General features: G+C 35.5%; 1 protein-coding gene across 2 annotated transcripts in view; it reads left to right on the top strand.

Annotated features, from left to right (window-relative positions):
* Nucleotides 1-27550, top strand: part of LOC106665399 — a 621066-nt gene that overhangs the window by 518653 nt on the left and 74863 nt on the right. Inside the window, exons 5-6 of one of the 2 annotated variants that reach the window (XM_014391809.2) lie at nt 9694-9821; nt 10497-10616. In XM_014391809.2, the coding sequence (XP_014247295.1) occupies nt 9694-9821; nt 10497-10616 (248 nt within the window). The remainder of the gene's footprint in view (nt 1-9693; nt 9822-10496; nt 10617-27550) is intronic. The other variant, XM_014391810.2, reaches the window with a different exon arrangement.

Raw genomic sequence — 27550 nt, forward strand, 5'->3', positions numbered from 1 at the left:
TCCCACTCCACCAGAGCCCTTCCCATTCGTTGACTGTTTTCAATGCGGATACAGTGACCCGGGTGAATGAAGCGTAAACCAATATACCATCAAAAGATAGAGAGACTTTTTTTCTATATAAAATATAGAACTGTTTTGTTATGCGTAGTTATTCTTTTCTTGAACAATAATGTTTTAAAATGCCAGCTTATACTGAATTTTTCATATTAATACTAATAATAAAACTGAATACCTTATACTACTAAAAATTAAATAGTTTAGTTGATTTTTTAATTTTTTAACAGACTTGAGAGGTTACGTGAAGATGTGTGAAGTTTATAGGTAATAAAAGGTTCTGGAATTTCTTCGAGAAAATTGAGTATCGTTGGTTTTGTTCTGAGCGCCACGCTGTTGTGTATCAGACCACAGCTTTAATAACGCTGACAAAGTTTTTACCTATTTAAGATGCAAAAACATTAACCTAATGAAAGACAACGTTCAAAAAACACCGTCCAAAAACCAGTTCCAAACCTCAATGTCCATACCTAATTCACACTGCTCCAGTATACTCGATATTCCTCCGGCTAATTGAAGGAAAAGCCCCTTCAATTCACGCTAATAAATTACTTCCTACACCGCAGTCATCATGCACGCTGTCCAAAAGTGTTCCATATACCTTGGGATAATTGAGGGAAAAGTGCCTTCCATTCACGCTAATAGATTACATCTGAAACCACACACATAATCCCCACTGCTCTAGAGTACTCGATATTCATCGGGGTCACAAGAATTGGTTCTCATTCACCATTTTCATTCAAGCCAATAAATACAGTGATATAACATATATCTCATTATTTCGTGCGCAAGTACCAGATATTGCTCAGAGATCGATGGGTCTGCTAGTTCCTTTCTCGGTAATACATAATACAGGTTACATTCACATTGTCCTGAAGTAATCGATAATCTTCGGAAAAATCGGGAGAGCCTCTCAACTAACGCCGAGTTGAGCAGACTCAACACGTCTGACTTCATTCAAACCTAGAGTATACTCGATCTCTCATGGGGGAGAAGCTTCTCTATTCACGCTAATAAATTACATTCACGTTGCCCAGAATTCATTCCCACTGCCCCAGGATTCCAGATAGACCTCGAGGTAATTCTGGAAGAAGCTCCATCCATTCCCGCAAATAAATTAGATTCACAAACACAAGATTTCATTTACAAAGCCGTTAAGTACTTAACAGTCCTCTGGCTATTCACACTTTCAAGACAAAAGAGACGTCCGATACTAAGCTAATTTTTTACCAAACTCTAAATTATTTTGAGCAATTGAGAACATTTCAAGCATAATGTTTGATTTAACTCCTTTTTTTTATGATTAGTAACATCATAGCGTCTAATCCAGCATATTAAAAATCTACAAATGTCTCGTTCATGTGAAATGGGACTATGGAAGCGTACAGAGAGTAACACTGGACCCTTCCTCGTATAACCTCATCTGACGTCATGGTCGGAGAATCTACGTACATTGGTGAACTCTAAAGGAAGACCTTTTTATAATCCTGCACTTTGCCCTAAGATAAACGCTAACACTCGACAGAAATGGAAGGACCAAGGTCTGTAAAAGTAACCCTACTGCAGATTTCCCTGAGCAACCTCAACGCTATATCTCATCTGACGTCACGTTCGAAAATCTTCTTTTCTTGTTGCATCATTTTAGTTTGTAAAGCAAAATGACACGCCTTATACTGAGATATACGTGAGCCACTGCGCGCTACCTCTCCCTGTTTATAATCCCATCGCGTACCCAGTGTGTATTTCGGTAAATTTTGTTAACAGTAATCGTGAAATGAAACAGTCTGTCCTTAAAAAGTGTTTAGGAATAAATAATTAACAGAAAGATAATTACTCAAAAATACTTGTGTAAATGCTTATTCTTATTTAAACAGTATTGTTTATATAATTAATATCGCTGTTTACATTTACCAAGCCTTTATTCAATCAAATTCAATGTAGCCAAAATGGGTTTGGGTTTCATTTTCTAATATGAATGCCTACGAAAATGTTGGAGGAAAAATCGTTCTTCTGAGAATCTAATGGAAAAAGGGATGGGAAATATGCTGAATTAGTTCGAATTGAACTCGGGGCTTATCAGCTGAGATTCAGGCTTAAAATGCCACTATAAGCCAACATCTTACAAAACTTGATATCGGAAAGATCTTGCCGAGATAATATTTTTATGATCTACGGAACGCCTTTGCGTCGCAATGCGTCGATATCAGGCATAAAGATAACCGTTTTTGAAAAAGAGAGAATGATATAAAGTCGGTTTTTTAAATCAGTTTAAATAAACGTTACCCTAAGATAAACGTTAATTTTGGACATAAATAGAAATGGTACAGATTGCCTGCCGTACTTGTAACCCAACACCAAGCCAAAACAGCAGAGGTCATATCGACTCAGGGTACAGATGTTTTTGAAAAAAGCTCATTTGTTGTCGGATTCGAATGCAGGGCCGCTGGATTCGAACCCTGGACCTTCACCTTACAGTGATGAGCGCCGTGGCAACGTCTAAACAGTTGCGGCCACCGACGCCCCCTGTGGTTCAAAATAGATACGTCTATTGTCTTTCAGTGTTCTGACAATACTATTTTGGACAATTGGACTTGTATCGTAAATGAAATTTTTGCGACTAGGAGTTTTTTGATGGCCCTGAAAAGGGCCGGTGTTGTTTTATAGTGACGATGGATGAGGCCTGGACCGAGTGAATGCCGATGGTAGTGGTCCGTGACCGAGAAATCCGTTGAATGAGTCTGGGGCCGTGCGTCGGTTGACACTCCAGCGGTTGAAGACACTGGTGCAGCAGGTAGCCAAGTGCAGCAGTTGGCCAGTAGCCAGGTCGGCTGTGTCGAGAAGGCGATATCGAGCCTAATGCTGCGAGTACCCCTGCCTTTCTTGTCGGTGCTCCGTTAGTGATTGGGGAGAGCATATTGGGTAGACGAGTCTCGAGGTGTGAAATGAGATCTCCTCGGAATATTGTTAATCATTTTAAGTGAATGTATCTACGACATTATGACCTGTTACTTGAAATGGGTCATCATCTTAAAAATTATTTTCTAATAATTACATGAATGATAGAGTGTACTATTAGATTAACCATGAAATGGTTGCTATTTTTTAACGAATATATTTTATATTCGACAAGCTACTTTTGGTGTTGAATTTATGCTTCGTCCAACAGTAACAAAAAACTACTGTCTTATCGTATTAAATTAACGAGATAAATTAATTTTAACGTTAATAATCGTCATAATGCGTTGAATGGAGTTCCGTCGAGCGTAAAATTGTCGGCCCACTCTGAAAATTAAATATTAATTTTGCTGTCACGTCTCTACAAACGACATCCCACCAGAGCGCAAGAGGCCCCTCGTGTTAATGCTCTCTATTGATTATATGATCGGAATTGTTGCGGGAATTGCCTTCTGCTATGCTCGTCGGATTAGCTTTGCGAATCCTAATGTAGAAAGCCCATTGTTTGTCATTCCATATCTAATGGCATAGTAAGTCATGACACCTACACTCCCCTTATTCCAATTAGAAGTTTCATTTTCACTTTTTCACCATTCACCCTAAACCGAGATGGTCAAATACGCGCCTGACAACACTAGAGATTTATTTTTGTTTTATGTAAACAGATGAATTGTCACACTTTTGAACAGATGGTAAAGCCAATTATCACGCTTTGTTTACTCGGCCTTTACTTGCGAAGAAAATTTGTCAAATTGGTGTTCTAGGGCCGAATTGAAGACGATTTCATGTTCGTAATATATTTGATATTCTCTTCCTAGTGTGATTCCTTTGATATTCACAACCTTCAGATACCGTTAAACCAGGAACACACTTACCCGATGCAACGCTACCCGATGCTACCCGACGCAAATCCAAAATCCGATTTTCCATAAGGTTGCATTACCCCCGTGCACATCTACCCGACGCTCTGCGATCCCCACTGTCCAGATTTTCGTCGAGTCGCATCGAGTACAGTCGAAGACAAAAGAACCGGACACTCATATTTTTATTCAAACTACATGTATTATTGTTGTTATATTAATTACAACATACTTATTTTAATAGAAACCAAATTAACTGATTAAAAATTAATTAGTTTTTATTTAAAAAATTAATTTTAATGGTTTGGTACAAAATTAATCAAAACACCGGAATACGATTTTTTGATATAATGAATTTAACTAAAAATTTATTGTACTCGCTTCGGCGGTACATATACTAAAATTGGAACAATTTATTACACGGTTTTGCTCATAAAATTTAATTAACAATTTATTTCATAGTTTTGCTCGTAAAAATTATACCATTTTCGTTGGGTAGCATCAGAACAGGAAACTCATATTTTTTGTAGTTTATTTCAAACTAAGTACATGTAATTTTGTCGTTATATTAATTACAACATGTTATTTTAATGTAAACCAAATTAAACGAGATCAAAAATTCATAAGTTTTTATAAACATCGATTAATTACGATGGTTAGGAGTAACTTTAATTAAAACAATTAAGTTTAACAAACAATTTATTAGATGGTTGTGCTCATAAAATTTAACTAACAATTTATTACAAGGTTTTGCTCAAAATAGTGCATTAAGAACAAAACATGTGTTGCGATTGTGATAGTGATTATTGTGATAAACGCTGTGGACTGTACGCGACGTGAGCTTGCGACGAATAGATGTGCACACCCCACCAAAACGTGGCAAGGCGTCGGGTAGCGTCGCATGCCGTAGCATCGGGTAAGTGTGTTCCTGGCTTTAAGTACAACCGAAGATATAGACAGAGTTGTAGACCACTTCACAAATCTCTATCTGTACCACACTAATTGGTTTTCGAATTCAATTTGGCACATTCAAATGTCCTCACTTTTTATCATTTAATAAGATAAATTTGTTATCAAAAACAAGGTTGTACTTAGCATGGACGTAAAATTTTTAAATTTCACCCAGGTCATTTATTCGGTGACTAAGAAAACCTTAGTCGCAAAACTTAATGACAACATTTTAGGAAGTTTTCCTGCATCTTAATTTTTACAAAGTCGATCGAACCTCACACTTGGCTTTGTTCTGGAAACTAAACGGCACCTAATAACCGGTCAAACAGGTACTTGAGAGTAGGCATATGGCGAGCGAACCTCAAGATATCTTCCTTGGTCCGTTAATGTACTCAGTATGTACTGAAGATTGTCTTACAGTTTTTTTTTTCACCATGTCACGGACAAGGCAACGCATCCGATGACCGGCTCTTAATATCAAGAAACTCTAAAGATTTCCACATACCTCTACATGTGACCCTCGTTAACCTTTTGACGTAAAATACACAACTAAAATCTACACCTCCAAAATGCTCCTGGATGTGACGTCATATCTACTTCAATTCCTTGTAACCTTCCAACAAAAACTGTTTTATTAACTCCTTTATAATGCAGCTATTTGTACCACTCAATTCTTCGATTCCATGGAAGTTTAACATAGTCGACCAACCAAACCTTCCGAATTCCTACCATACCATCAGCTTTCTGCCAATTCTTTGTAAAATAATCTGTAAGAAAATACCCTCCATCGTCGAATCGTCTAATACATTCCAGGCCCATCTGTTTGGTTTTAGGCATCATCCGCTAACAGTGCCATCGTGTTTTGGATCTCATCGTTCCCTGGAAAAGACAGTATGCGGCTCGGGATCAACCGTACCGAATAGGCTTTTAATCTAGTCTAGCACTTCTCAAACATTAAAGGCATCTTACCCTCACACACATAATCCTTAAGTCCTGCCTGACCGAGTACCTCAATAGTATGGGTCTTCTTACTGTCATTTGTACAGGGCGGACACAGGGAGTCCCTCAGGTAGCGTACTCGGCCCGTACTATACTGCTAATTCTATCTTCATACTCCGAGCTCGTTATAGCTCACTGAACCCTGCATATTCCCAGACCTATATTCCCTTGAACAATGGTTCAAAAAATGGCAAATTAAACTCAATAACATAAAATCCCAGAACATAACCCTCATTCTACCTCCAATTTATTATAACCCAATCTCTTTTTTACCGGGGACGTCATCTTGGGCTGTATCTAGAGAAACGACTGACCTAGAATCCTCATACACGACTTAAAAAGGCCAAACTGAAATGAGGAGACCAATTAAAAGACTAGACAACAGATCTAAACTCGTCTCAACAACAAAATACTAAAACCAATATGATCATACATAGAACAAGACAAATCATAAGTTTCATCCTCCATTACATTTTTCTACCTACAATCTATTATAACCTTACCCCCTTCCTATCGAGAACGTCATCGTTTTGGGCTGTATCTAGACAAGCGACCGACCTATTCGATTGTCCCACAATAAAAGGATCGAACTGAACCGGCGATACCGATTACTTCAAAGACTACAGAAAACATATCTAAAATCTTTCTCAACAAATCAATGCTGAAACCAATATGGACATGCGGCATAGAGCTTAGCGGGGTGCAACAGAACCTTCCCATCTGCGCAGAAATCGAACTCTACAGGACCTGAAGCTTGATCGTTTCCGATATTTTTATCATAACACCAACAGAATCCTTTCACAATTCACAACTTACACACCACTGCAGTTGATGTGAAGCCTAAACACGTCCGATAGACGAAATCAGCGAAAATGGGCATGCCAAAATGATCCACATTGACCAATCCACCCCAAATATTAGGCGGACTCACCGGAAAAAATACTAAAATATTAAACGTATTTTTTTTAACTCTAAGCAATTAATTTTAACTCAAGTAAGCCTAGTATTAGGCGGCGATAGCGTTTCGTAGGGTTTCCCCACGTTTTTTAAAACAAAGTCAACAATATATAGAAGGTCTCAGGTCAACCGCAATATGATCTACTGCAATATTAACACGTCGTCAAGTTTTGTTTAATGACATTAAATCTTTTAGAAAAACAAGGTTCGATAATAAGACTTTCTTGACTCGCGTTTTGATATTTCAAGGGAGTTCTTTTAACATTTACAAATAGAACCTATTATACCCTATTCATAAAGCTTTTTAAAGATTTCAAATCACCAGGTCATATCTTTAGCTTTTCAAGATCAAAGAAAATTGTTAACCTATATTTCCTTTCTAATAAAGTGTTCTGAATAAGAATAAGGAAGGGGTTCTGAAAAATGTTTATTTTTACTCTCAATATTGACTGTGTATACATTTTACCTTCAATAAACCAATTTCATCTTTATTTAATTTACATTAAAATCTTTTTAAGCGCAAAGTTAGGAAAACAGGAATGTTAACTTTTCCTGAAAACTTGTTACGCCCGACTTAAAAATGGGCAATAAATCTCAGAGCTTAAAAGAATTTACTGCCAGCCTATGACACCAAAGGATTTTTCTTTTTTCTAATTGTTTAGTTTTATTACAAATAATGCAAACGTTGAACGTGACTTAATATTGTTCCAAGTTATTTTTCCAGCATAATTATAGAGAAGGGAAAAAACCACTCAGGCAATATTGAGTTTTGTCAACTTCTCACTTGAAGCTTTCAATGAAGGTAATTGCATTGTAACTTTCTTAGATGTCAGCCAAGCTTTCCTACGAATTGCTCTTAAAAACTATTATTTTACAATTTTAGTAAAGGTACAATCAACTTGATGGAGTCATCTTGAAAGTAGAAACCAGGTTGTAAAATGTAATGAGCAATTTTCATCTATGTGCAATATAACGATAGCAGTACCGCAGGGTTCAATCCTTGGCCCTTTATTGTATATAATTTTTAAAAATTAAATTTACATGTACTTCATACATTTTCTTTATCGTGCCAACGTTTCTATCTTTATTGAGATCATCTTCAGGGCCTGGGATTTACAAACATTGTTTACATATTACAATTACATTTTGGATGTGGAAAAGTGAATTTATACAATGCAAAATATATTTTCAAAATGTAATTTTAATATGTAAACAATGTTTGTAAACCCAAGGCCCTGAAGATGATCTCAATAAAGATCGAAACGTTGGCACGATAAAGAAAATGTTTTTCTCAAACCTACATCACACCACACCGCATCTCACGATTTCTAAATAAAGTACTTCATACAGTTCATTTCACTGTGTTTCCTGCCGATAGTTCTCAATTAAAGGAAGCATCTTAAACAGAGCTTATTAAGATAAAATAAATGAAAGTCTGATATCGAAACATCGTAAAGGGAATTGTCTGTGGTTAAATAAATAATGTTTTCGACTAATGCTAACGGTTCTTGGTTCGAATACTGGCTAAGCCTTTGAAATTTTATTTGTAAGTAGTTGGACAAAACTATTGTAATGGCGTCTGACCCAAACTGTTGTTTATAATTTAAGAAAGGGGGTTTCATGAACCAGGGGGTCAGACGCCATTACAATAGTTTTGTTCAACTACTTATAAAAATGTGTGGTGATTAGTAACCGTTAATCGATATTTATTTAGAAATCGTGAGATGCGGTCTGGTGTGATGTAGGTTTCAGAAAAACATTTTCTTTATCGTGCCAACGTTTCGATCTTTATTGAGATCATCTTCAGGGCCTGGGATTTACAAACATTGTTTACATATTACAATTACATTTTGGATGTGGAAAAGTGAATTTATACAATGCAAAATATATTTTTTATATTCATTCAAGGTATTTCTACTCTGCTGAATGAATATAAAAAATATATTTTGCACTGTATAAATTCACTTTTCCACATCCAAAATGTAATTTTAATATGTAAAAAATGTTTGTAAATCCCAGGCCCCTGAAGATGATCTCAATAAAGATCGAAACGTTGGCACGATGAAGAAAATGTTTTTCTCAAACCTACATCACACCACACCGCATCTCACGATTTCTAAATAAAGTACTTCATACAGTTCATTTCACTGTGTTTCCTGCCGATAGTTCTCAATTAAAAGAAGCATCTTAAACAGAGCTTATTAAGATAAAATAAATGAATGTCTGATATCGAAACATCGTAAAGGGAATTGTCTGTGGTTAAATAAATAATGTTTTCGACTAATGCTAACGGTTCTTGGTTCGAATACTGGCTAAGCCTTTGAAACTTTATTTGTAAGTAGTTGGACAAAACTATTGTAATGGCGTCTGACCCAAACTGTTGTTTATAATTTAAGAAAGGGGGTTTCATGAACCAGGGGGTCAGACGCCATTACAATAGTTTTGTTCAACTACTTATAAAAATGTGTGGTGATTAGTAACCGTTAATCGATATTTATTTAGAAATCGTGAGATGCGGTCTGGTTTGATGTTGGTTTCAGAAAAACATTTTCTTTATCGTGCCAACGTTTCGATCTTTATTGATATCATCTTCAGGGCTCAACAAAGGTCGAAACGTTGGCACGATAAAGAAAATGTTTTTCTGAAACCTACATCACTCCAGACCGCATCTCACGATTTCTGAATAATTACTTATAAAAAATTTCAAAGGCTTAGCCAGTATTCAAACCCGTATTTGTTTCCAAAACAAACATAATCAAAAGTGAATTAAGCAGGATTGTCAACACCTCAGCTTGGTTATTTTATGTAAAAATGGCGCAGATCCTTGTGAAAACGTTCTCCAAAACATGCTTAACTAATATTTGTAACGTGATGTTATGTAACTTATTTAACTTCAAATTGTAAATATTTGTTTCAGGGACAATTGCTTGGAGTCTTGGTCGAGGATCCGTCTCACACCCATGTTCGGGTGTATCTGCCCAAACAATCACATGAAAAAGAGGTGTGAGAGGATATTCGGTTTGGTAAATCACAACCCCTGCTTGGGTAAGTCGTAGACAGCGGACACAGACATGACACATCGTCACATAAACCCTTGCACAGTTTACACGCATTTGTTTCACTTCCTCATCAGACTCTACTCTCTAACTTCAACATATACAGAATCATGAGCTACCTTCTTTTGTATCGCACGACCCACTCTCATATGCTAACGCTTCAATTTACAACTTTCTCTCTTTTTTTCACTCTCTGCACTGGGTTAATGTTTCTTTTATTTTCTTTCTTTATACATTTAGAGCTACAAACAGGCGTGAAAGATGAAAAAAGAGGCATCGGGCCTTTGGCTGAACGGAGGGGAGGGTTTAGGAGCCAATTGTGGATTGAAACAAGTGCGTGTAGAGGCCCGAGGCTCTTTCTTTCGCCTGTTTCCTGCAACGCATGCTGCTCAACATCACACACGATCACTCTGTAATCTCCTTTATGTTTCAGACCCGCCAACTGCACTCACAATATTCCCACAGCACTCACGAACGCACGGACACCTGAGGTAGAGACCACTGTAGTTTATGCTCACACCCATCATTAAATTTATACTTTTCAAACAAGGAAAATGGAAACCTAAAACAATATATATATATAATATTTTTCTATGTGAGGCGCAGAGTACAGGTAGCATAAGTTGAGTGATTTTGGAATGTGATATGTCGGGGTGGGTTTCAGTGAGAGGTGTAGCCAGATTGGGACTCCGACATTTTGTCTCCCCTTGGATGAAAGGGGATGAGAAGACGGCCAACTACACCGCTGTCGTGGCGATGTTCGCTAAGGATCCGACCCACCCAAGTATGTATCTATCCCGTTAAACATTCCCATCTAAATTACGCCCCTATCGAAGTAGATATATAAAGAATTGTGTAAATAAAAGTGTATTATAAAGTAATGTTAAAGATTTTGAGGCTTTGACTCGATCCTATATAGCCTTACGAGGCATCCCCGTTGCCGATCCCGTCTACGTCTCGCCTACTTGTCATTCTCTCATCCCTGTCGACATCTTTTGAAATTGCGAAACCCCGGACATTTGAAAACACCCTTAGACATTTTCCTCGAGGGATGAGGGAAGACGAAGGAAGGCGTGCGAGGATGAGGGCGACAAGCTGCTATCCTGCTGAGCTGCTCAGATGACGTCAGCTGAGTCGACCTCCAGGCCAGGCTCGCACATTATCTCCCTCCTGTCAACCCCAACATGCATTTCAACTTACATTTGTTTACACTATCTCTTTTATCCCATATTTACCACACAGAACATTTCCAAACCAAAGGGCCAAGATTACTGTGCTTCGTAACCCCTCAGCCATTCCGCGTAAACGACCTGGCCGATTGCCATTCAAAGTAACGTAGGATTAGTGAAAAATGACCAGGTCCACCCTGTGAAACATCAGGATATTTCCGAGGAATTTGTTTCAAATGGTATGTTTATATAAAATGTGCGAATTTAAGATAAACTCAAGGAAATGGTCCGGTTTTCTAGTCCAAATTATAAACAAAAAATTTTTCAATCAATTTTTATAAAAGGCCTAGGCAAAATAAAAACACATTCACAACCTCAAATTGCCTATTATTTTGAAAATAAAATTGATATTTACTTGGGATTTAGGATCTTGACGGTCACTTGCCCAGTTTAGGTTTTGCAATAGTCACAACTACAATTTGATTCATAGAGATGAGCGATCTTGAAAACTATCAGCGATAAATATTCTCAACATTTACATTGTTTAAAAGAAATAATAACTGCAGATAATGCATAATAGTGCAGCTTTGGAGACCTTCTTCAAGACTTACTGTTGCATAATCCAGCTTTAATCATACAATGATTACCTCTGTTTTACAATCTAGCATCATTTTTGTAACAAATATTTAAATCGTGTAGAAAAAAAGGTTTTTTTATCGGTCGACAATTATATTTTAAACATTTTTCTTATTACAAGGGCTCACTGTTGAGAAATGTGGTTTTGGAATTAATTAATCTGCCTCCCTTTTAAATCTAATTATCAAAGTGTCAATCAATCAATGTTCTGTTAAATAAAACAAAAAGAAAAATCGTAGAATATAAATCCAAGATTTTCAGAGAAAAAACGTGCTCTGCTAGAGATTGTGTTTGTTTAAAGCTCAGCTTTCTTTTATCGCTTGGAAACCGTCCAAAATTGGAAAAAAATACACATTTAGATCCTATCGTATTACAAAAGCGTCCATTAACAACGCACGATTATCAGCATTTTTCGATTTATTACTTGAATTAGTGTGGAAAAGTACCAAATATGATCAGGATCATAACAATGATGACGTTCTTTTACTAAGGTGTACTTCTACACGTTAACTCGCAATTAGAAGCGTTTTTTTATGGTAAATTCAATGAAAATAAAAGTTACTTATAAGCAGATTTAATCAACCTTTGTACGACTGCCTGTTCACATCTTTCATGTAATTTTTTAATTCCGTCCTCCCAAGACTTCTCAGATTTTTGAACAATTTTGACTGCAGTACTCAAGTGAATGAATTTTTTTACATTAATAGTTTTCCAAGAATAAAAAAATCTGAATTTCTGTCGCGTCTGCATGGGACGAAGGAGCGAAGGTTATCCTGGTGAAAACCAATCCCCTTGCGATTATCAAAATCATTTTTGGCCAATTGGTCAATCGCTCCAATTGTGGGCAGTGTACAGTAGAATGTTTATTCTGTTGATTTGATTGGAAAAAGATAATAAAACACCACCTTCCAATCCTGCCAATTCACACCTTCTTGGGATATGATCCGACTTTAGGATGCTGTAAACGGTGAGTCGCTGCGTTTTTTTTTTCAGGATTCACCTCTCTGAACTAGTAAACAACTAATTATTCATCCCCAGTAATCAATTTTTACAAAAATGTGTTTTTGAGGAGGAATTCGCAGATAGAAATGCCAGCTAATAATTTTTTCTGTCAAATGTATCGTGTCTATGATTGTGGGTTATTTGTGACAAAAGTTTGAATTTGACCATCAAATATGGTTGATTGATAAACAGAACGTAGTGCCTCTTCATTTTGAAACCACTGAGTTATCATTACTCTTCACATCACAACTTATACTGTCAGTCTGAAAGGTTTTAACGGATTTTAACGAAAATAATTTTTTTTCCTTTATTTTAAAAGTGGCAAAACACATAAAAACAAAACTGTCGAATCAAAACATCGTAACTATTTTTTTTTCGGAGTATATAAAAAATATTTTAAAATTTTATAAAATGTCAAAAGGAACAGTTTTATACCCGCGTCGGACGTTGCCCCAATGCAGCGATAAAAAAAAAAGAAGTTATTCTGTATGCATCTAATTGTAGTTGTGGCTCTCCCGCGAGGTAGGTTAAATTAAAAACCCAAATAAATAGCTGAAATTAAGGTTAAAATTTTTTTCGAAAGTTAGCGAATATTTTTTTGTATTAAAAAGAAATCATTAAATAAAAATTTGTGTCTCTGGGCCACGACCTCTTGCGCCTTAAGGTAAGATTTATTATTAGTATAATTATGAATCAAATTAAATTTAGCAAGTGTAGTTAGTTCAAAATAGTTTTTTTATTTATTAAAAAAATCAAATATCCACTGAGTTCTCACGGATAGATGTGCATGATAGAAACCAAACAGTTTTTAAACCCCAACGAATGTAAAACAGACCATGACGTGTCTATAGTTTCTATTGTCGCACCAGTTTTGCTACTCCACATATTGATATTTTTGTGTAATGGTTTGCATGGCATGTCCCCGAGTCGACAGTATAATATGGCTAAATATGGCACTTAATCTGGTACCTTTATTATATTGACACTCAAGTAGCACACCTGACACAGCTCGGTCACCCAGGCAATCTGGCCGCTTCACGATTCGTTCCAATCATTCGTCCGAATCATGGTTGGCTTGGTACCCATAGTGCGATGCGTATATCTGAGCACCTCGGTAATAATTAGACAGCTTTAAAAATTAGTTAATAGTACAAGTCGAGTAGGGGCACCTTTTTTATTAACTTTTATTAACGTTTTACTAATGTTACGACTCCTACTGACCTCCACTACTGTCGTACAAACAAACCGATAACTACAACCACACGTACTAGAATCGTACACTGTACTGATATTATGTATTAATATGTATTTAAGTTTAAGTTAATTTCATAATTAATTAAAATTTTAAACCCGTTTGAAGAAATAAATATGGTATAAACTCACAAAAGTGAAAATCCCCCTTATTTACTCGCTTGATATATTTATGGATGTCGCTTTAATTGTGGAAACAATAGAACTCTGCATAATTTGTAGTTAAGGACAATGCAGAAATTTAGTTCAAGTAGAGTATTTTGGGCACAAAATACAATTCACAAATTTGGACAGCCACTTTTCTTCACTTATAATTATATAAGAGTAGATTTTGTATTTTATTTCTATCAAAAATGTGTATTGAACTTGTGAAACATTGATGTTGAAATGTATTTGAGATATTTCAAATTAAGTTTTTTTTTGGAAATTTTCAATATAATTTTTAATTATTATTATAATCACGCATGCATAAAACACATTAATTATTTCAAAATTTTTAAAAAAAGGCAAATTGTTATTTATTTGCATGAACATTTTATTTTTACTTATCACTCTTATAATAAAAATTTGTATCAAATTTGTACACATTAGCTGACCAGCTTTTTTTGTACTATTGTTTCAAATAAATCATCACAACATCTACAACTGAATAGGTTAAAGTTTCATACAAAATAGTTAATTTTTGTGTCGAATATCGATATTGCCAAGGATATACGAAAGATTCAAAGTGTTTTTTTAATCTATAAGTTTTTAGTTGATCCTAATTAATAAAAGATATTATTTAAATTGATTTATATATTTTATGTAAAGTGTGAGTGAGATGAAAAATTAGTGTCACGAGCGAAACTTTTTTCTGAAACTAGATTTTTTCAGAAAAGAATGAGTACCGCAACTTTGGAACATCTACAGAATTGACGGATCTAGGATTTTTTGCAAACATTAAATAATTTAAAGAAATTTTATAAAAAATGCTTATTAAACGCACGTTTCCATTTCATATTCTCTTCCCCATGAGGTCGGTAGGTAAACATAATAAGAAGAATAACTTTAAACACAACCATTTCTTATAATAAACTGCGCAAAAATGAATAGGGATATTTGTTATTGATTCTTACTTCATTAATTTTAATTAAATTAGATTCATATTAATTGGATAAAACAAAATAAAAAATACAAATCAAAAACAAAAAAGTTGTTAATCCTCATTTTTAACAACTGATTTACTTAAGAATAATAAACATGAAAATTACTTATTTTGTAAACAACCTTTTCTCATCTTTTCTCCATTCTCACCATGGAAAGACACATCTTGAACCAGAAGTCCGCAATATTATTGTGAGAATGAGTCATCGAGGTCACCGGCAAGTGGATATCGCAGATGCAGTTGTCGTCTCTCAGAGCGTGGTTTTCCGGGCTTTAGCCCGATTCCGAAAGACTGACTGAAAGTGCCGATAGGAGGCCTGGTAGTGGATNACAATTTATTAGATGGTTGTGCTCATAAAATTTAACTAACAATTTATTACAAGGTTTTGCTCAAAATAGTGCATTAAGAATAAAAGATGCGTTGCGATTGTGATAGTGATTATTGTGATAAACGCTGTGGACTGTACGCGACGTGTGCTTGCGTCGGATAAATGTGCACACCCCACCAAAACGTGGCAAGGCGTCGGGTAAGTGTGTTCCTGGCTTAAGGAGGAAATATTGTCATTGCTGCAAGACGCAACCATTTCCATAGTGCCCGCCAGATCCTAAATGAAGTACACGATGTTTTGGCAAGGCCTTTATCAACACAAACGACTCCTAGTCGTGGGAAGTTGGCCTCATATCGTATGCCCCTTTTAGACCACCTACAACAACAGCCCGCCACCAGCAACTTAAAAGAATATAGTGCAGTGAGCTCCTAGAAGAGAACACCAATTGGAATGCTGTTATGTTTTCTGATGAGTCGCGTTTCTGACTGTCCGCTGAAGAGTCTACCGAGAACAGTGATGCGTTCAATGCCCCAGTTCGTGCTCCCTTCAATGCAGTTTGGAGGAGGTAGTGTAATAGTCTGGGCTGGGATCGTTAGAGGATGAACTGGACTCCATATTGTTGAAGGCAACCATACCACATTCTATTATGCCCAAGAAATTAACCAGAAATGCATCCCTCAAACCAGGGATCCCAATGGCAGGGATTTTCGTTTTATGGATGATTAGAATGCTTGTTGTGTTTACTGATGAGTCGCGTGTCTGTCCTTATAGTGTAGCAGAAGAAACTGGAACTCTCATTCATTCATTAGCGTGAAAGGAAGGGGTGAAGGAAGGAATTCCCTTGCTAAAAGAATCGTTCATAACTTGTAATAATGAATCCTTCATTTCGTAAAACAATGATGAATGACTAAAAACGGATATTATTCGGCTCTAATAAGGACTTTTCAAAAACATTCGGGGATTGATATTACCTATTGTTGTAAACCCTTAAATAAAAACAAAAATACAGTTATTCCTATTTGTTTTTATCATTTAGCTTTCGTTTAACCCATACGAAAAACAAATTTGATTTCGAAAACTACTTTTAAAGCAGGAGCGAGATTTGAGTAGTAGCTGCGCCTTACGACGAGGTGCTGTATTATCTTGTTAATATGTGACCTGCTGAACAATGAGAGGGAGAAAGGCAAGGTGAATTTTTTATAAAAAGACTGTCTCCATAGAGTTTATTGGTAACCTACATATACCCTCGATATCATTGGCCCGGAATTGAAAATGAAACGGATTTGGCGCGTAATTTTAGGTATGGAATCGTACGGGATTATTGGCTGTTTGCGTTTGTTTTATGCAGCACTTCATACAAGATTTATCAATAGGCATCTAGAAACCGGGTCACGTCCGAGGTCCGGCTGATCTACGCAGGTAAGAAGCCAAACCGTTTTTCTCCTCCACCGACAATAACATCTTAACGCGAAACTCGCTTCTTTTATCGAACCGGCTTCTATTATATTTGGCACAAAGGTAACGGAAAAACACGTTCGACCTGTTAGAAATCGACTTATGAAACACGACCACAAATTTCATTTTTAATGCAATTTTCGCAAGTGCAAAAAGAGCCAATTAGAATTTTGGACGATTTATGCACCCACTATCATTTTCATCTGGTCACATAGTAATTTTCTAATTGTCTTTTTATCACAGTGCAACAGGAATGTTTTAATATAACAAAATAGTTTGATTGACCGAATAGTTATATTATTTACAGTGAGGTTTAATTTGGATATTTTGTATGTTTCTCAGGATAAAGGTACATTTATCAAGAGATATGTACATTTGTAGCCTCCCCTTGTGAGGGTTATTGTTTTCTTTCATATTGACCTTTTAAAAGTGTGTGTTTCTTAGTGACCGGTTGTTTCATAATTTGTTGAAATCGTGAGGAGCGGTATAGAATAAGGTAGGTTAGAAAATACTTTTTTTTTAATTTTTTGACCGACATTTCGACCTTTATTCGGTACATGTTCAGGGCATAAAGTGTGGTACTATTCTTATGAATGCCCTGAAGATGACTCGAATAAAGTTCGAAACGTCGGCAAAAAATATAAAAAAATGTGTTTTTCTAAACTACCTCATTCTCAACCGCTCCTCACGAAAAACTTTTAATGCAACCGTCAAATCAACTACGAAAAGCCCTGAAAATTTTAAAATGATAACTTGAAGAAACCTTCTCTCATAACCTTCGAAAGAAAAAGGATGCTAATCTTAAAAACATCTACTCTAAAAGATGAAGCCTTACTTCCACCAAAGAAACTAAGTACCTCGGTAAACCCTTGCCCGTAGTTATTTATTTAGAAATTGTGAGATGCGGTCTGGTGTGATGTAGGTTTCAGAAAAACATTTTCTTTGTCGTGCTAACGTTTCGATCTTTATTGAGATCATCTTCAGGGCCTTGTGTTGTCTGCATTTCAGCAAAAAAGTTCTCTGATTGAGAGCCGATGCGAGTTTCTTCTCATTGTTGGCGATGTCCTTCAGTATACTTTTAGCTTCGTGTCCATATGTAGTTGCAATTTGTTCATGCAAATGCAGACAACACAAGGCCCTGAAGATGATCTCAATAAAGATCGAAACGTTGGCACGATAAAGAAAATGTTTTTCTGAAACCTACATCACACCAGACAGCATCTCACGATTTCTAAATAAATATCGATTATCGGTCACTAATCACCATACACACCTTGCCCATAGGCTCAAATTTATCTTTAGCTATCTTAACCGACAAATTTTACTTCGTAACCCAAGGAATGAATCGTCACCAAATTCAATCGGCGGCAAATGGGCAAAATTTATACAAAATGAAGGTTTTTCCTAGAATGATCTGGTGACAAAAATAAACACAACTTCACAAACAAACCAAGGACTTATTTTTAACCCATTGACATATAATCTGAAATGCTAAGTTTTTATTAAAAAAACAGTATGAGAAACTAATTTGTAATTTTATTTATTTTTTTAATACAACTTGAAATTGTACCAAAAGAAATGAAAAGGTATGGGGAATATCTGACGTCGACCGGCTCTATAAAATAGATTTAATTAAAATAAAACACTTCATCAGGATCATTAAACATATTTTCACATAAATAGTGTTTTTTCTTAATAATTACATTTTTAAATATTTCTTTATGAGATATCTTAATTTTTTTTTTTTGAGAATCCACAATTACATCATTTCAGAGTAATTAATTATTTTCTTAAAGGAAGGCATAGTCGAGCTTGGTCTTGAATGTAAATTAGTAATTTCAACTAAGTTTAATACTTTAAAGACCGAATTGAACAGGAACAGTTAAAGCATAAATTACGAGGCCGATAAACGTATTCGAGGGCCGTGCTCTAATGCGACTTTATGAATATTTTTTAAAGAACTTTTATAATTGAACTTTGACGCCATTACCTCTGGCCGTTTTGATACTATTTTTCTTTTTTACCTTTTTTCATTTCATTAGGACACACTTAAAATGTGAAAATAGGCTGTGATCAAAGCGGAGAAGGCTCATTAATTGGTAAACAACCTATCGTCTAATGTAAGGGGTTTTCAAGTCCCTGAACTTCGAGGGACCCATTGTTCAACGTCTAGGGCTTTATCAAATATATAGAGTCTCTTCTAAGGTTTGTAATTTTTTGTATTTATTGTCTAGGTACGACCCTAGATATTGCACCTCGTTTGTGCGGAGGGGAATATTATTGATGTACTCTGAAGTTTGATTTTTTGCATTACTGCGAGATTAGGATGGGAGCGAAAATGCGACTTTCTGGAACTCCAGATTCAACCAGACCTTGATTTTGAGCAATAAAACGAATACACCTGAGGATGGTTATAGAAAAATTGAAAAACAGATACTTAGATCAAATTTATATATACATATACATTTCTAAAAGTGAGAAAGTTGTTGGGAGCAGCATATACAAATATAAAAGGCAGAAGAGGACAATTCCAACTACATAATTTTCTGGTCATGAAGGAGGATCTGAAATATGGGGTCGTAATCCATTCCAACTCACGTAGCGCGTACCGGAAGAAAGATCAGAAAACATCATCTTCTCAATAAGAAATGCGAAAATGCGGAATGATGGAAATAGGTCGGTGAAGCTGATATGGATAAAAAATCATAAAGATTTAGAAAGAAACCTAAAAGCCAAAAAAAAAAATTGGCAAGAAAGGTTCAGATGGAGGCTCTATTCATTTAAATAAAAAGCGGTGGACATATTGTAGAACAAGAAAAGGAAGAATGGAACAATATATACTGCGAATCACTCAGTTGTAAATAAAGAGAATACAACCGTGCATAAAAAACAGTAGTACGAACAAACAAAAACGAACTGGAACTTCTTCTTCAGAATATCAAGAGTTTGGTTTAACCACAACCTTTCCACGGCGCACTCGCAGCGATTTGGGATCAGGGAATCACTGGAGACAAATATTTTACTTGTTCAACCAACAACTAAAATGGATAAAAAGCCCATCGGATACTCCTGCCACACGATTTCAGACTGGCCAGCCTTGAGGCCTACGTCCAGGAGAGGTCCCATTCCCCACAAATCTGCAATGTCATTTTGATTATTTACAGATCGTGAGATGCGGTCTGGTGTGATGTAGGTTTAGAAAAACATTTTCTTTATCGTACCAACGTTTCGATCTTTATTAAGATCATCTTCAGGGCTCAAAGAGTTGACGCCTCAACACGACAGACAAGAATGACACATCTACACGGAAAACAAACACTTTGATGTCTAAATAATCATTAATTAACGGTCACTAAACACCACACAAATGTACCTAGTGTTGCCATGCTGAGTGGTTCAGCGTGTTAATCTCTCGGTTTGTAAATGCCGTGTAGCAGTTAACTTTCCTCGGTCATCCTACCTTTGTTTATATCCCCCCCCCAAAAAAACAAAACGCAAAACATCTACCATCAATCTCCCTCTAGGCCCGAATAGGGGGCCTAAAACTAGATACCGTTCTCAAGCACAATTTACATATCGCTTGGCATTCCTACACGCTCTCTATATAGAACAAAGAAGTGACTTTCAGTTAGCTATTGTGGTGGAGTACTCGATGTTCGACCGTCACTCTCCAAACATATTATTGAACTAATCTAATTGAAGACTTATGGCATACTCAGTTTCCTCCATTGGCACTCTTACACTACACACCCACGCCAATAAATTCATGACGTTCATTAATAACTAATCTAATTGAGATCGATGAGGACCTAAAGAACGGAGACAAACGGGGGGGGGCTGAATACTCGCTTCTGTGCTAAAGCAGTTCTCATATCGGGTAGCATTCCTACACGCTCTCTATAAAGAGACAAGTAATGGCATTCGCTTAAATTGGATGGTGGAGTACTCGATATCCCCCCCCATCACCCTCCACAGATATTATTGAACCAATCTAATTGAAAACTGATGGCATACTCAATTTTCTTCATTGGAACTCTCACACTACACACCCACGCCAATAAATTCATACCCTCTCAACAAACGCAGGGACTCAAAACTATTAGTAGTATATACATGATAAAACAGTCATGTTTTCTCTAAAAGCTAGAACAGGGGATAATCGCTGCCGTACTGAAGCACAGTTCTCATATCAGGTGGCATTCCTACACTCTCTATATATAGACCACCATCCATTTAAGTGGGACGCATCAGCAATTTTGCTCTAAAGGCCGAATACATTCGCCGGATTAGGCCCCAAAGTAAGTGTCCGGATAACCTCATATGTCCTTAATCGAGTGAGGATAACCCTTCTACAAAGAGACAGATCTTCCGAGGGCCTGAGAGGATCCAGCATCTTATAGGTGCTGTCAGCATTTAGCAAACTGAAATTAATTGATTTTACTTGATGTTGATTACTCAATTCAAAAATCTATCCCACGATATATTTTCTTTTACATCAAACAAAATCTATTAGGTTGCAAAAAATACTGACAGACATTAAGGGAAATTAATATTCGTATGTAACAGTTAGTTAAGCAAGAAAAACCTAATTAAATCTTTTTCGAAAATGTTTTTATACAATATTCCATTCAATACATATATAATGAAAGTTCAAGTGAACAAATAATTAAACGTTTTTAATATTGCTATTTCTCCATACGAGCTATTTTCCCTTTATTTACCGTTCTGAAAGCATAAATATTTTATCAAAGAAAATCTCAAATGAAAAGAATTTTTTCTGTATTTCTATTCCAGTTCTTGAATGGACCTCAGATGTAGGTAAAAGACCTCTGACATGATTACAATTATGTATTGTAATTTTATGTTTTATTTTCCAATGAGGCGAGTTTATTTAATTATGGTATTCTTTTATCTAATTCCCAGCGTTTTTAAATTAATAATTTGATTACTATGGCATTCGTAGTATTTTAATAAAAATTTGGATCCTATCTTACAGAAAAACTACTATTGTTATAGAGTTGTTTAGCTCTAAAAGTAAATTGATCTAATATAGGCCAAGTTTAAGCGTGCAAAATGATTAAATTTTATATTATAATAAGTTTTCTACGAGTTTTCTGCTGAAGATGATGACTAAGACAAAAAATATGTATTGATGATGGATGTTTTTGTGCGAGTCGGTGAACATATGCTGAACCGGCATTGGATCGGTCTCATTCGCAAGTTTGTTTAATGACTTTAATAAAATTTGTTTCGGCATCTGCATATTCACACAATCCAGAACACTGTTCCTCAATGAAGATGGCGTAATGCCGAAACGCGTTTGAGTAATTCAACAACCCCTCGAGAGAAGACGGACCCAATTCGTGGCCCTATGCCGGTTCAACTTAAAAAAAAATAGTTTGACGAATTGACGATTTTATCAGTTGCTATCAACTTACATTAATAGTCATAAGGAATGGTCACGCGTAAAAATAAAATAAAAATTTACCACCTTATTTCGTAACTTTCCATGGCGTCGGTGTCCGTTTTTAATGAAAACGACCGAAATAAAACCGGTTCGCTATTTTAAAAGTCGGGTTTTACAACGTGTCACTATAATTACGTGGGCTTCCAGTTCATGGGCTGTCGTTAGCAGTTTGCACAAAAAAAAAACTATCCAGGTAACAACAATGTAAGTTGTATGTATTTTCCCCGTTTTTAAAACAACACGGCAAAGAATACATTTGAAACAATACTAACAACAAATCAAAACAGATAAGCCTGTAAATTATTTTTTGAAGTATTTAAAGTTGGTCGTTAGTAAATAAACTATGTTAAAATTGAACATTTCTTTGTTATTACATATTATCTTGATATTATTGATATTTGTTTATTACATCAGGGATAAGGCCAAATCGAAAGACAAACTTTCATTTCCTTCGAGAATTCACGGAACAAATCCCCTTATCAGGACCAGATGGGAAAACCGCTTTTTTTAAGGATCGGATCAAAACCGCTCACTCAGCACATCAGAAACCTCGCATCCCGACGAATCCCCTAGAACCCGCCCCGCTTACTGAAGAGACAATGGCCGCGAGATCTCCTAGAAGGTGATTGTGAGGATAATGAAAGTGATAATGACACAAGTATCAATTAAAAAGACAATATTTCAGTAACATTGGAGTAATACAAATGGGTGTTTTCTCCACTCTTATTTTAATTTAGTATATATTACTTTGCTCACTGTTACTTGTTACCTACTTCAAGGTAGTTACTTTTAACAGAAAACTGTAACTTAACAAAATGTACTTCAAATTATATTTAAAAAAAGAGTCCAGTAAACAAAATTATGGAATTAAAATCTTTTATTTTGTTATTTTTCAAAATCCATTAATAAGTTTTTCTTCAGTAAACAACATAATCATTTCTAATAAATTTTAATTCAATTTATAATAAAAATTAAAATGCTAGGAAAAGTAAATACTACAAAATTGGCAATATCCCGATTCATTTTTGAGCAGTTTAAATCTCGTTCTTCTATCATCTCAAAAATTCACAATCATTGAAAGTTTCAAGTTTCAGTTTATATTTGTTAACCGAGTGAACTTTTAGTAATAATTTCGACGTTCTGATGGAAAAATTTAATGAATTAAATGAAAGGACAAAACCTTGGAGGGTTGTGCTCTGAGCGATGCGGGAATGTTGTAAAATATTTTTATTTTTTGTGCAAGAAACAAAAACTTTGAAGGGCGTTTAAAACGAATTCGGTTTTTTAAAAACAAAAATTTTTTTTTTGCCTACTTTGCCGTTTTTGTCATTTTTTATATTTCACTAATCATTTAATATGATCTTGCTTTCCCCTCTGGAATGAATGAATTTATTAGTGAGTGCTGTGTGTAGTGGCGGAGTATTGATTACCCCACAGACGCACCAAATTTTCTTAGTTTTTTATCGTCCTGAATGGGTGAATTTATTATCGTGAACGGTTGGGTTTGTGTTTGTGTGTGTGTATGTGTGTGTGTGTGTGTGTGTGTGTGTGTGTGGGTTTGTGGCGAAATATACAGCACCCTACAGACCCACAAAATTTTCTTAGTCTTTTTATCGTTCCGATTGAGTGAATTTATTGAACATGAACGGTTGGGGAGTGTGTGGTGTGTGTGTGTCTATGTGGGTGGATAGTGGAATATACAGTACCCTACAGACCCACCAAATTCGGTTAGTTACTTTATCGTCTTGAATGAATGTATTTATTAACGAGAATATTTGAGTGAATGTGTGTGTATGTGGCGGAATATAGAGTACCCCACAGAACAACCAAATTATTATCGTCCTGAATGAATGAATTTATTAGCGTGATCGCTTGAGTAAGTGTGTGCATGTTATACCCACCAACCTAGGTTAATGATATATTAATTCATATATGTTTGGCGGTCGTAATTCACCTATTTAATATTTCATTTAATTACAGTTAATTAACGTTTTTAGTTGAGATAAAAAAGTCAATAGCACGAGCGGGATTCGAACCCACGATCTTCGGCTAGATACGCCGCTGCTCTACCACTTGAGCGATCGTGACCTCGATCCATTCGGACACTAACTTTCCATCTCAACCGCACCTTTTGAATTTTCCCTCCTTTTTGCCTTTTTTTGATTGTNTTAAATTCACTAATTTCGTGGTCCGCTTGACCAATTAATATATTACAATTAATTAAAGTTTTTAGTTGAGTTGTCGCCGAGAATCCGATCCGATTACACGACATTTGAAAAATGGCAAAAAGGAGGGAAAATTCAAAAGGTGGGGTTGAGATGGGAAGTTAATGTCCGAGCGGATCGAGGTCACGATAGCTCAAATGGTAGAGCAGCGGCGTATCTAGCCTAAGATCGTGGGTTCGAATCCCGCTCGTGCCATTGACTTTTTTATCTCAACTAGAAACCTTAATTAATTTTAATATATTAATTTGTCAAGCGGACCACGAAATTAGTGAATTTAATTATACATTTTATCTGAATTCTTGGTTGAGATCAAACCATCCCGCTTGTGAGGCTAATTTTTTCATCTGAACAATGTCTTGAGATAAAAAGTATAATTAATTGTTATATACATATTTTTTTTAGAATGATTGTGAGCGAGACTGGAATTTTAATCCTTCACAAATTTTAACTGTACACGTAGTGATTGAAAATTCGATTTCAATATCGACAAAATTTACACATGAACATGTCTAATTAGTGTGAATTTATTTATTAGGTTCTCAGCAGAATATCCAGTACCATGAGATACACCAAACTTATGTTAGGCCACAACATTTGTATTGTACATGTTCATAAGTAACAGAGCTATTTCACCACATGTTTCGGGCCAATTAATAATAATAAGATTGCCAAATTCGCAAATCAAAAAACGCTAGTCGGCTAGAAAAAATTAAAATTTTATATTTATGTCATCGTTTACAGTTTTTTTCACATAAAAACAATAAAAAATTATAATACATTTGTCATCTTCATTAAAACGTATGGAATTTCATAGAACAAGTTTAGCTAAGAGCGATTTTTTAAATCAATCTTATGAATAACGAAGATGTTACATGACAGTGCTTACGTTGTGACGAAAGCGTTTTTTAAAAACTGAGAATTCCTTCAAGTAACAAATTTTTCTTCTTATTTTCTTTTGGCACGATGTTCGGTAGACATAAGTCTTGAATATTAGGCTTACAGTGATGAAAATGATTGTGCTCGAGCGGAGATGTAGCCTGAAGAAAAAGGCAAACAGTCGGTGTAAACAAATTATGGTTACACGTCTACTTCTTTTCTTACCGGATTATGTACATGTTTCCCAACCACTGAGACGACTTGAAAGAAATTTAAACATCCGTAGTTCATAGTCATCACAAAAGCCCCAATTAAGATTACAACTTTTCAAAAACGTACAATTACACTTTTAACGTTAATCCCAAGTCGTATATAGAAACTTGCACAAACTCGAACTTGAACCGTTTTGAGAATAATCCCAGGGGAGGGTAGTCAAGACGGGAGGATTTTCCGAGGTTGTTGGGGAAACCGACACCCCTTTGAGGAATAACTGAAGAACTATTTTCACCCCTACCAACGCATTATTGTACGCACAGTCAAAATTGCTGAATCTACCCCGCTCCAATTCCTCCGTCCTATTTTCAAATGTAAATGCCACGTTTAGAAAACCAAGTAAAGTAATCACACACTCACAAGAAATTAGTTCTACCCTTAATTTTATTAAAGTACTTTCGTCTTATTAACATTGTTATACAGCATACGTTGTTAAGGTGAAATTAGTGTAATAAATTCGGCGTGGAAGGTCTTTGGCGTGAGTTCAACAAAACTAACCCTGAAGGGCCGATCTGTCATAATTGATTGGACATCTCATCACACAAAGAGAGAGAGTTAGATAAAGATCAATAGATAGATAGATAAAGATAGAAAGATAGAGAGAGAGAAAGAGAACAAGAAGTAGAGAGGGATGAGAGGGAAGAGATAAAAAATAAACGTAACGAAATTTGTACTTAGAACCTAACCAAACTTACGTTTCGCCTAAAAAAAAATCGAAAAACATACAACAATCATGTATATGTTTCTTACTGTGAAAGTTATCAACATACCCACATAATGAGAGTGTAAACATTTTTTCTGGATCCAGTTCTAATACATATTCATTTTTAATAAAAACTCTTTTTATTACATTCTAAACGAACTCACTGAACTTATTGTGTACCGTATGGACAGAGAATGAATTCGTTGTTACTTTCCATGCCCATATTGGGACTGAGCAATTCTTTAAAAAAAAAAATTGAAATCGTCTATTAAAAACTTAGTTATGTTAATTGCTCTAATGATGACCTTAAAACTAAGCAGTAATAATTGAACTTGCTTTTCCTTCAATTCTATACCGTGATCCAGATTATGCGTGAGGAAAAAAGTGGCCGATACAACTAACACTTAAAAATAAATAACCCTCATCAATACAGACAAGCATGAAACTACACGAATTGTACATAACACATTGAACATTAAAAAATCGCAAAACACACAAACACTGATTGCTTTCATCGTTTGTACAATACAAAACACAATACCATTAAAATAAGACCGAAACAATAAAAACCCTAACTTACAAAGATAACAACACCCGAAACTTATAAAAGAGACTTGCAATCACAGAAATCGCACAGACGCAAGTCTTAAAATGGACAAATGCCGAAACGTTCTGATAAACTTATAGAAAGAGAATTAAGAAGAGTTAATTTTTTTCAAAATCCGCCTATATTTTCTTTATTAGTTCCTAGTCAAGTCTCTTTTTAAAGATAATAAAGGGTGGGGTATGTGTGTCGGATTTTTGTTGGTCGGTGCCTTCGGTAGATTAAGTTTGGGTTTTTTAACTTTTCAACGTCCTATTAAAAGTACTTAGTTTTTTTAAATTATGTATTAAACCATTAAAACAGGTCCTTACCTACCTCCCTATATAGTCAACAGACTGATTTTCCCCACTGTATTTTCACGTTATATTTTATATACAAGAATAAATAAATTAAACTGTTTTATGTTACCGGTTTACAATGATGTTTAATAGTTGAATATATAGTGTTCAACACGTGCTCGTTTAAAAAATACTTTAATGAGATAAGCCCTTCAAATTTGTCGTCGTGGTATTTTTAAAAAGGTCCTCCCTTCACAAGAGTTCATTATTATTCTTAGGAGGAAGGTTCGCATTTACAACGAAGGTG

This window comes from Cimex lectularius, unplaced genomic scaffold (assembly GCF_000648675.2).
Source record: "Cimex lectularius strain Harlan isolate CLEC.00 unplaced genomic scaffold, Clec_2.1 scaffold9, whole genome shotgun sequence".
NCBI classification, from domain to species: Eukaryota; Metazoa; Arthropoda; class Insecta; order Hemiptera; family Cimicidae; genus Cimex; species Cimex lectularius.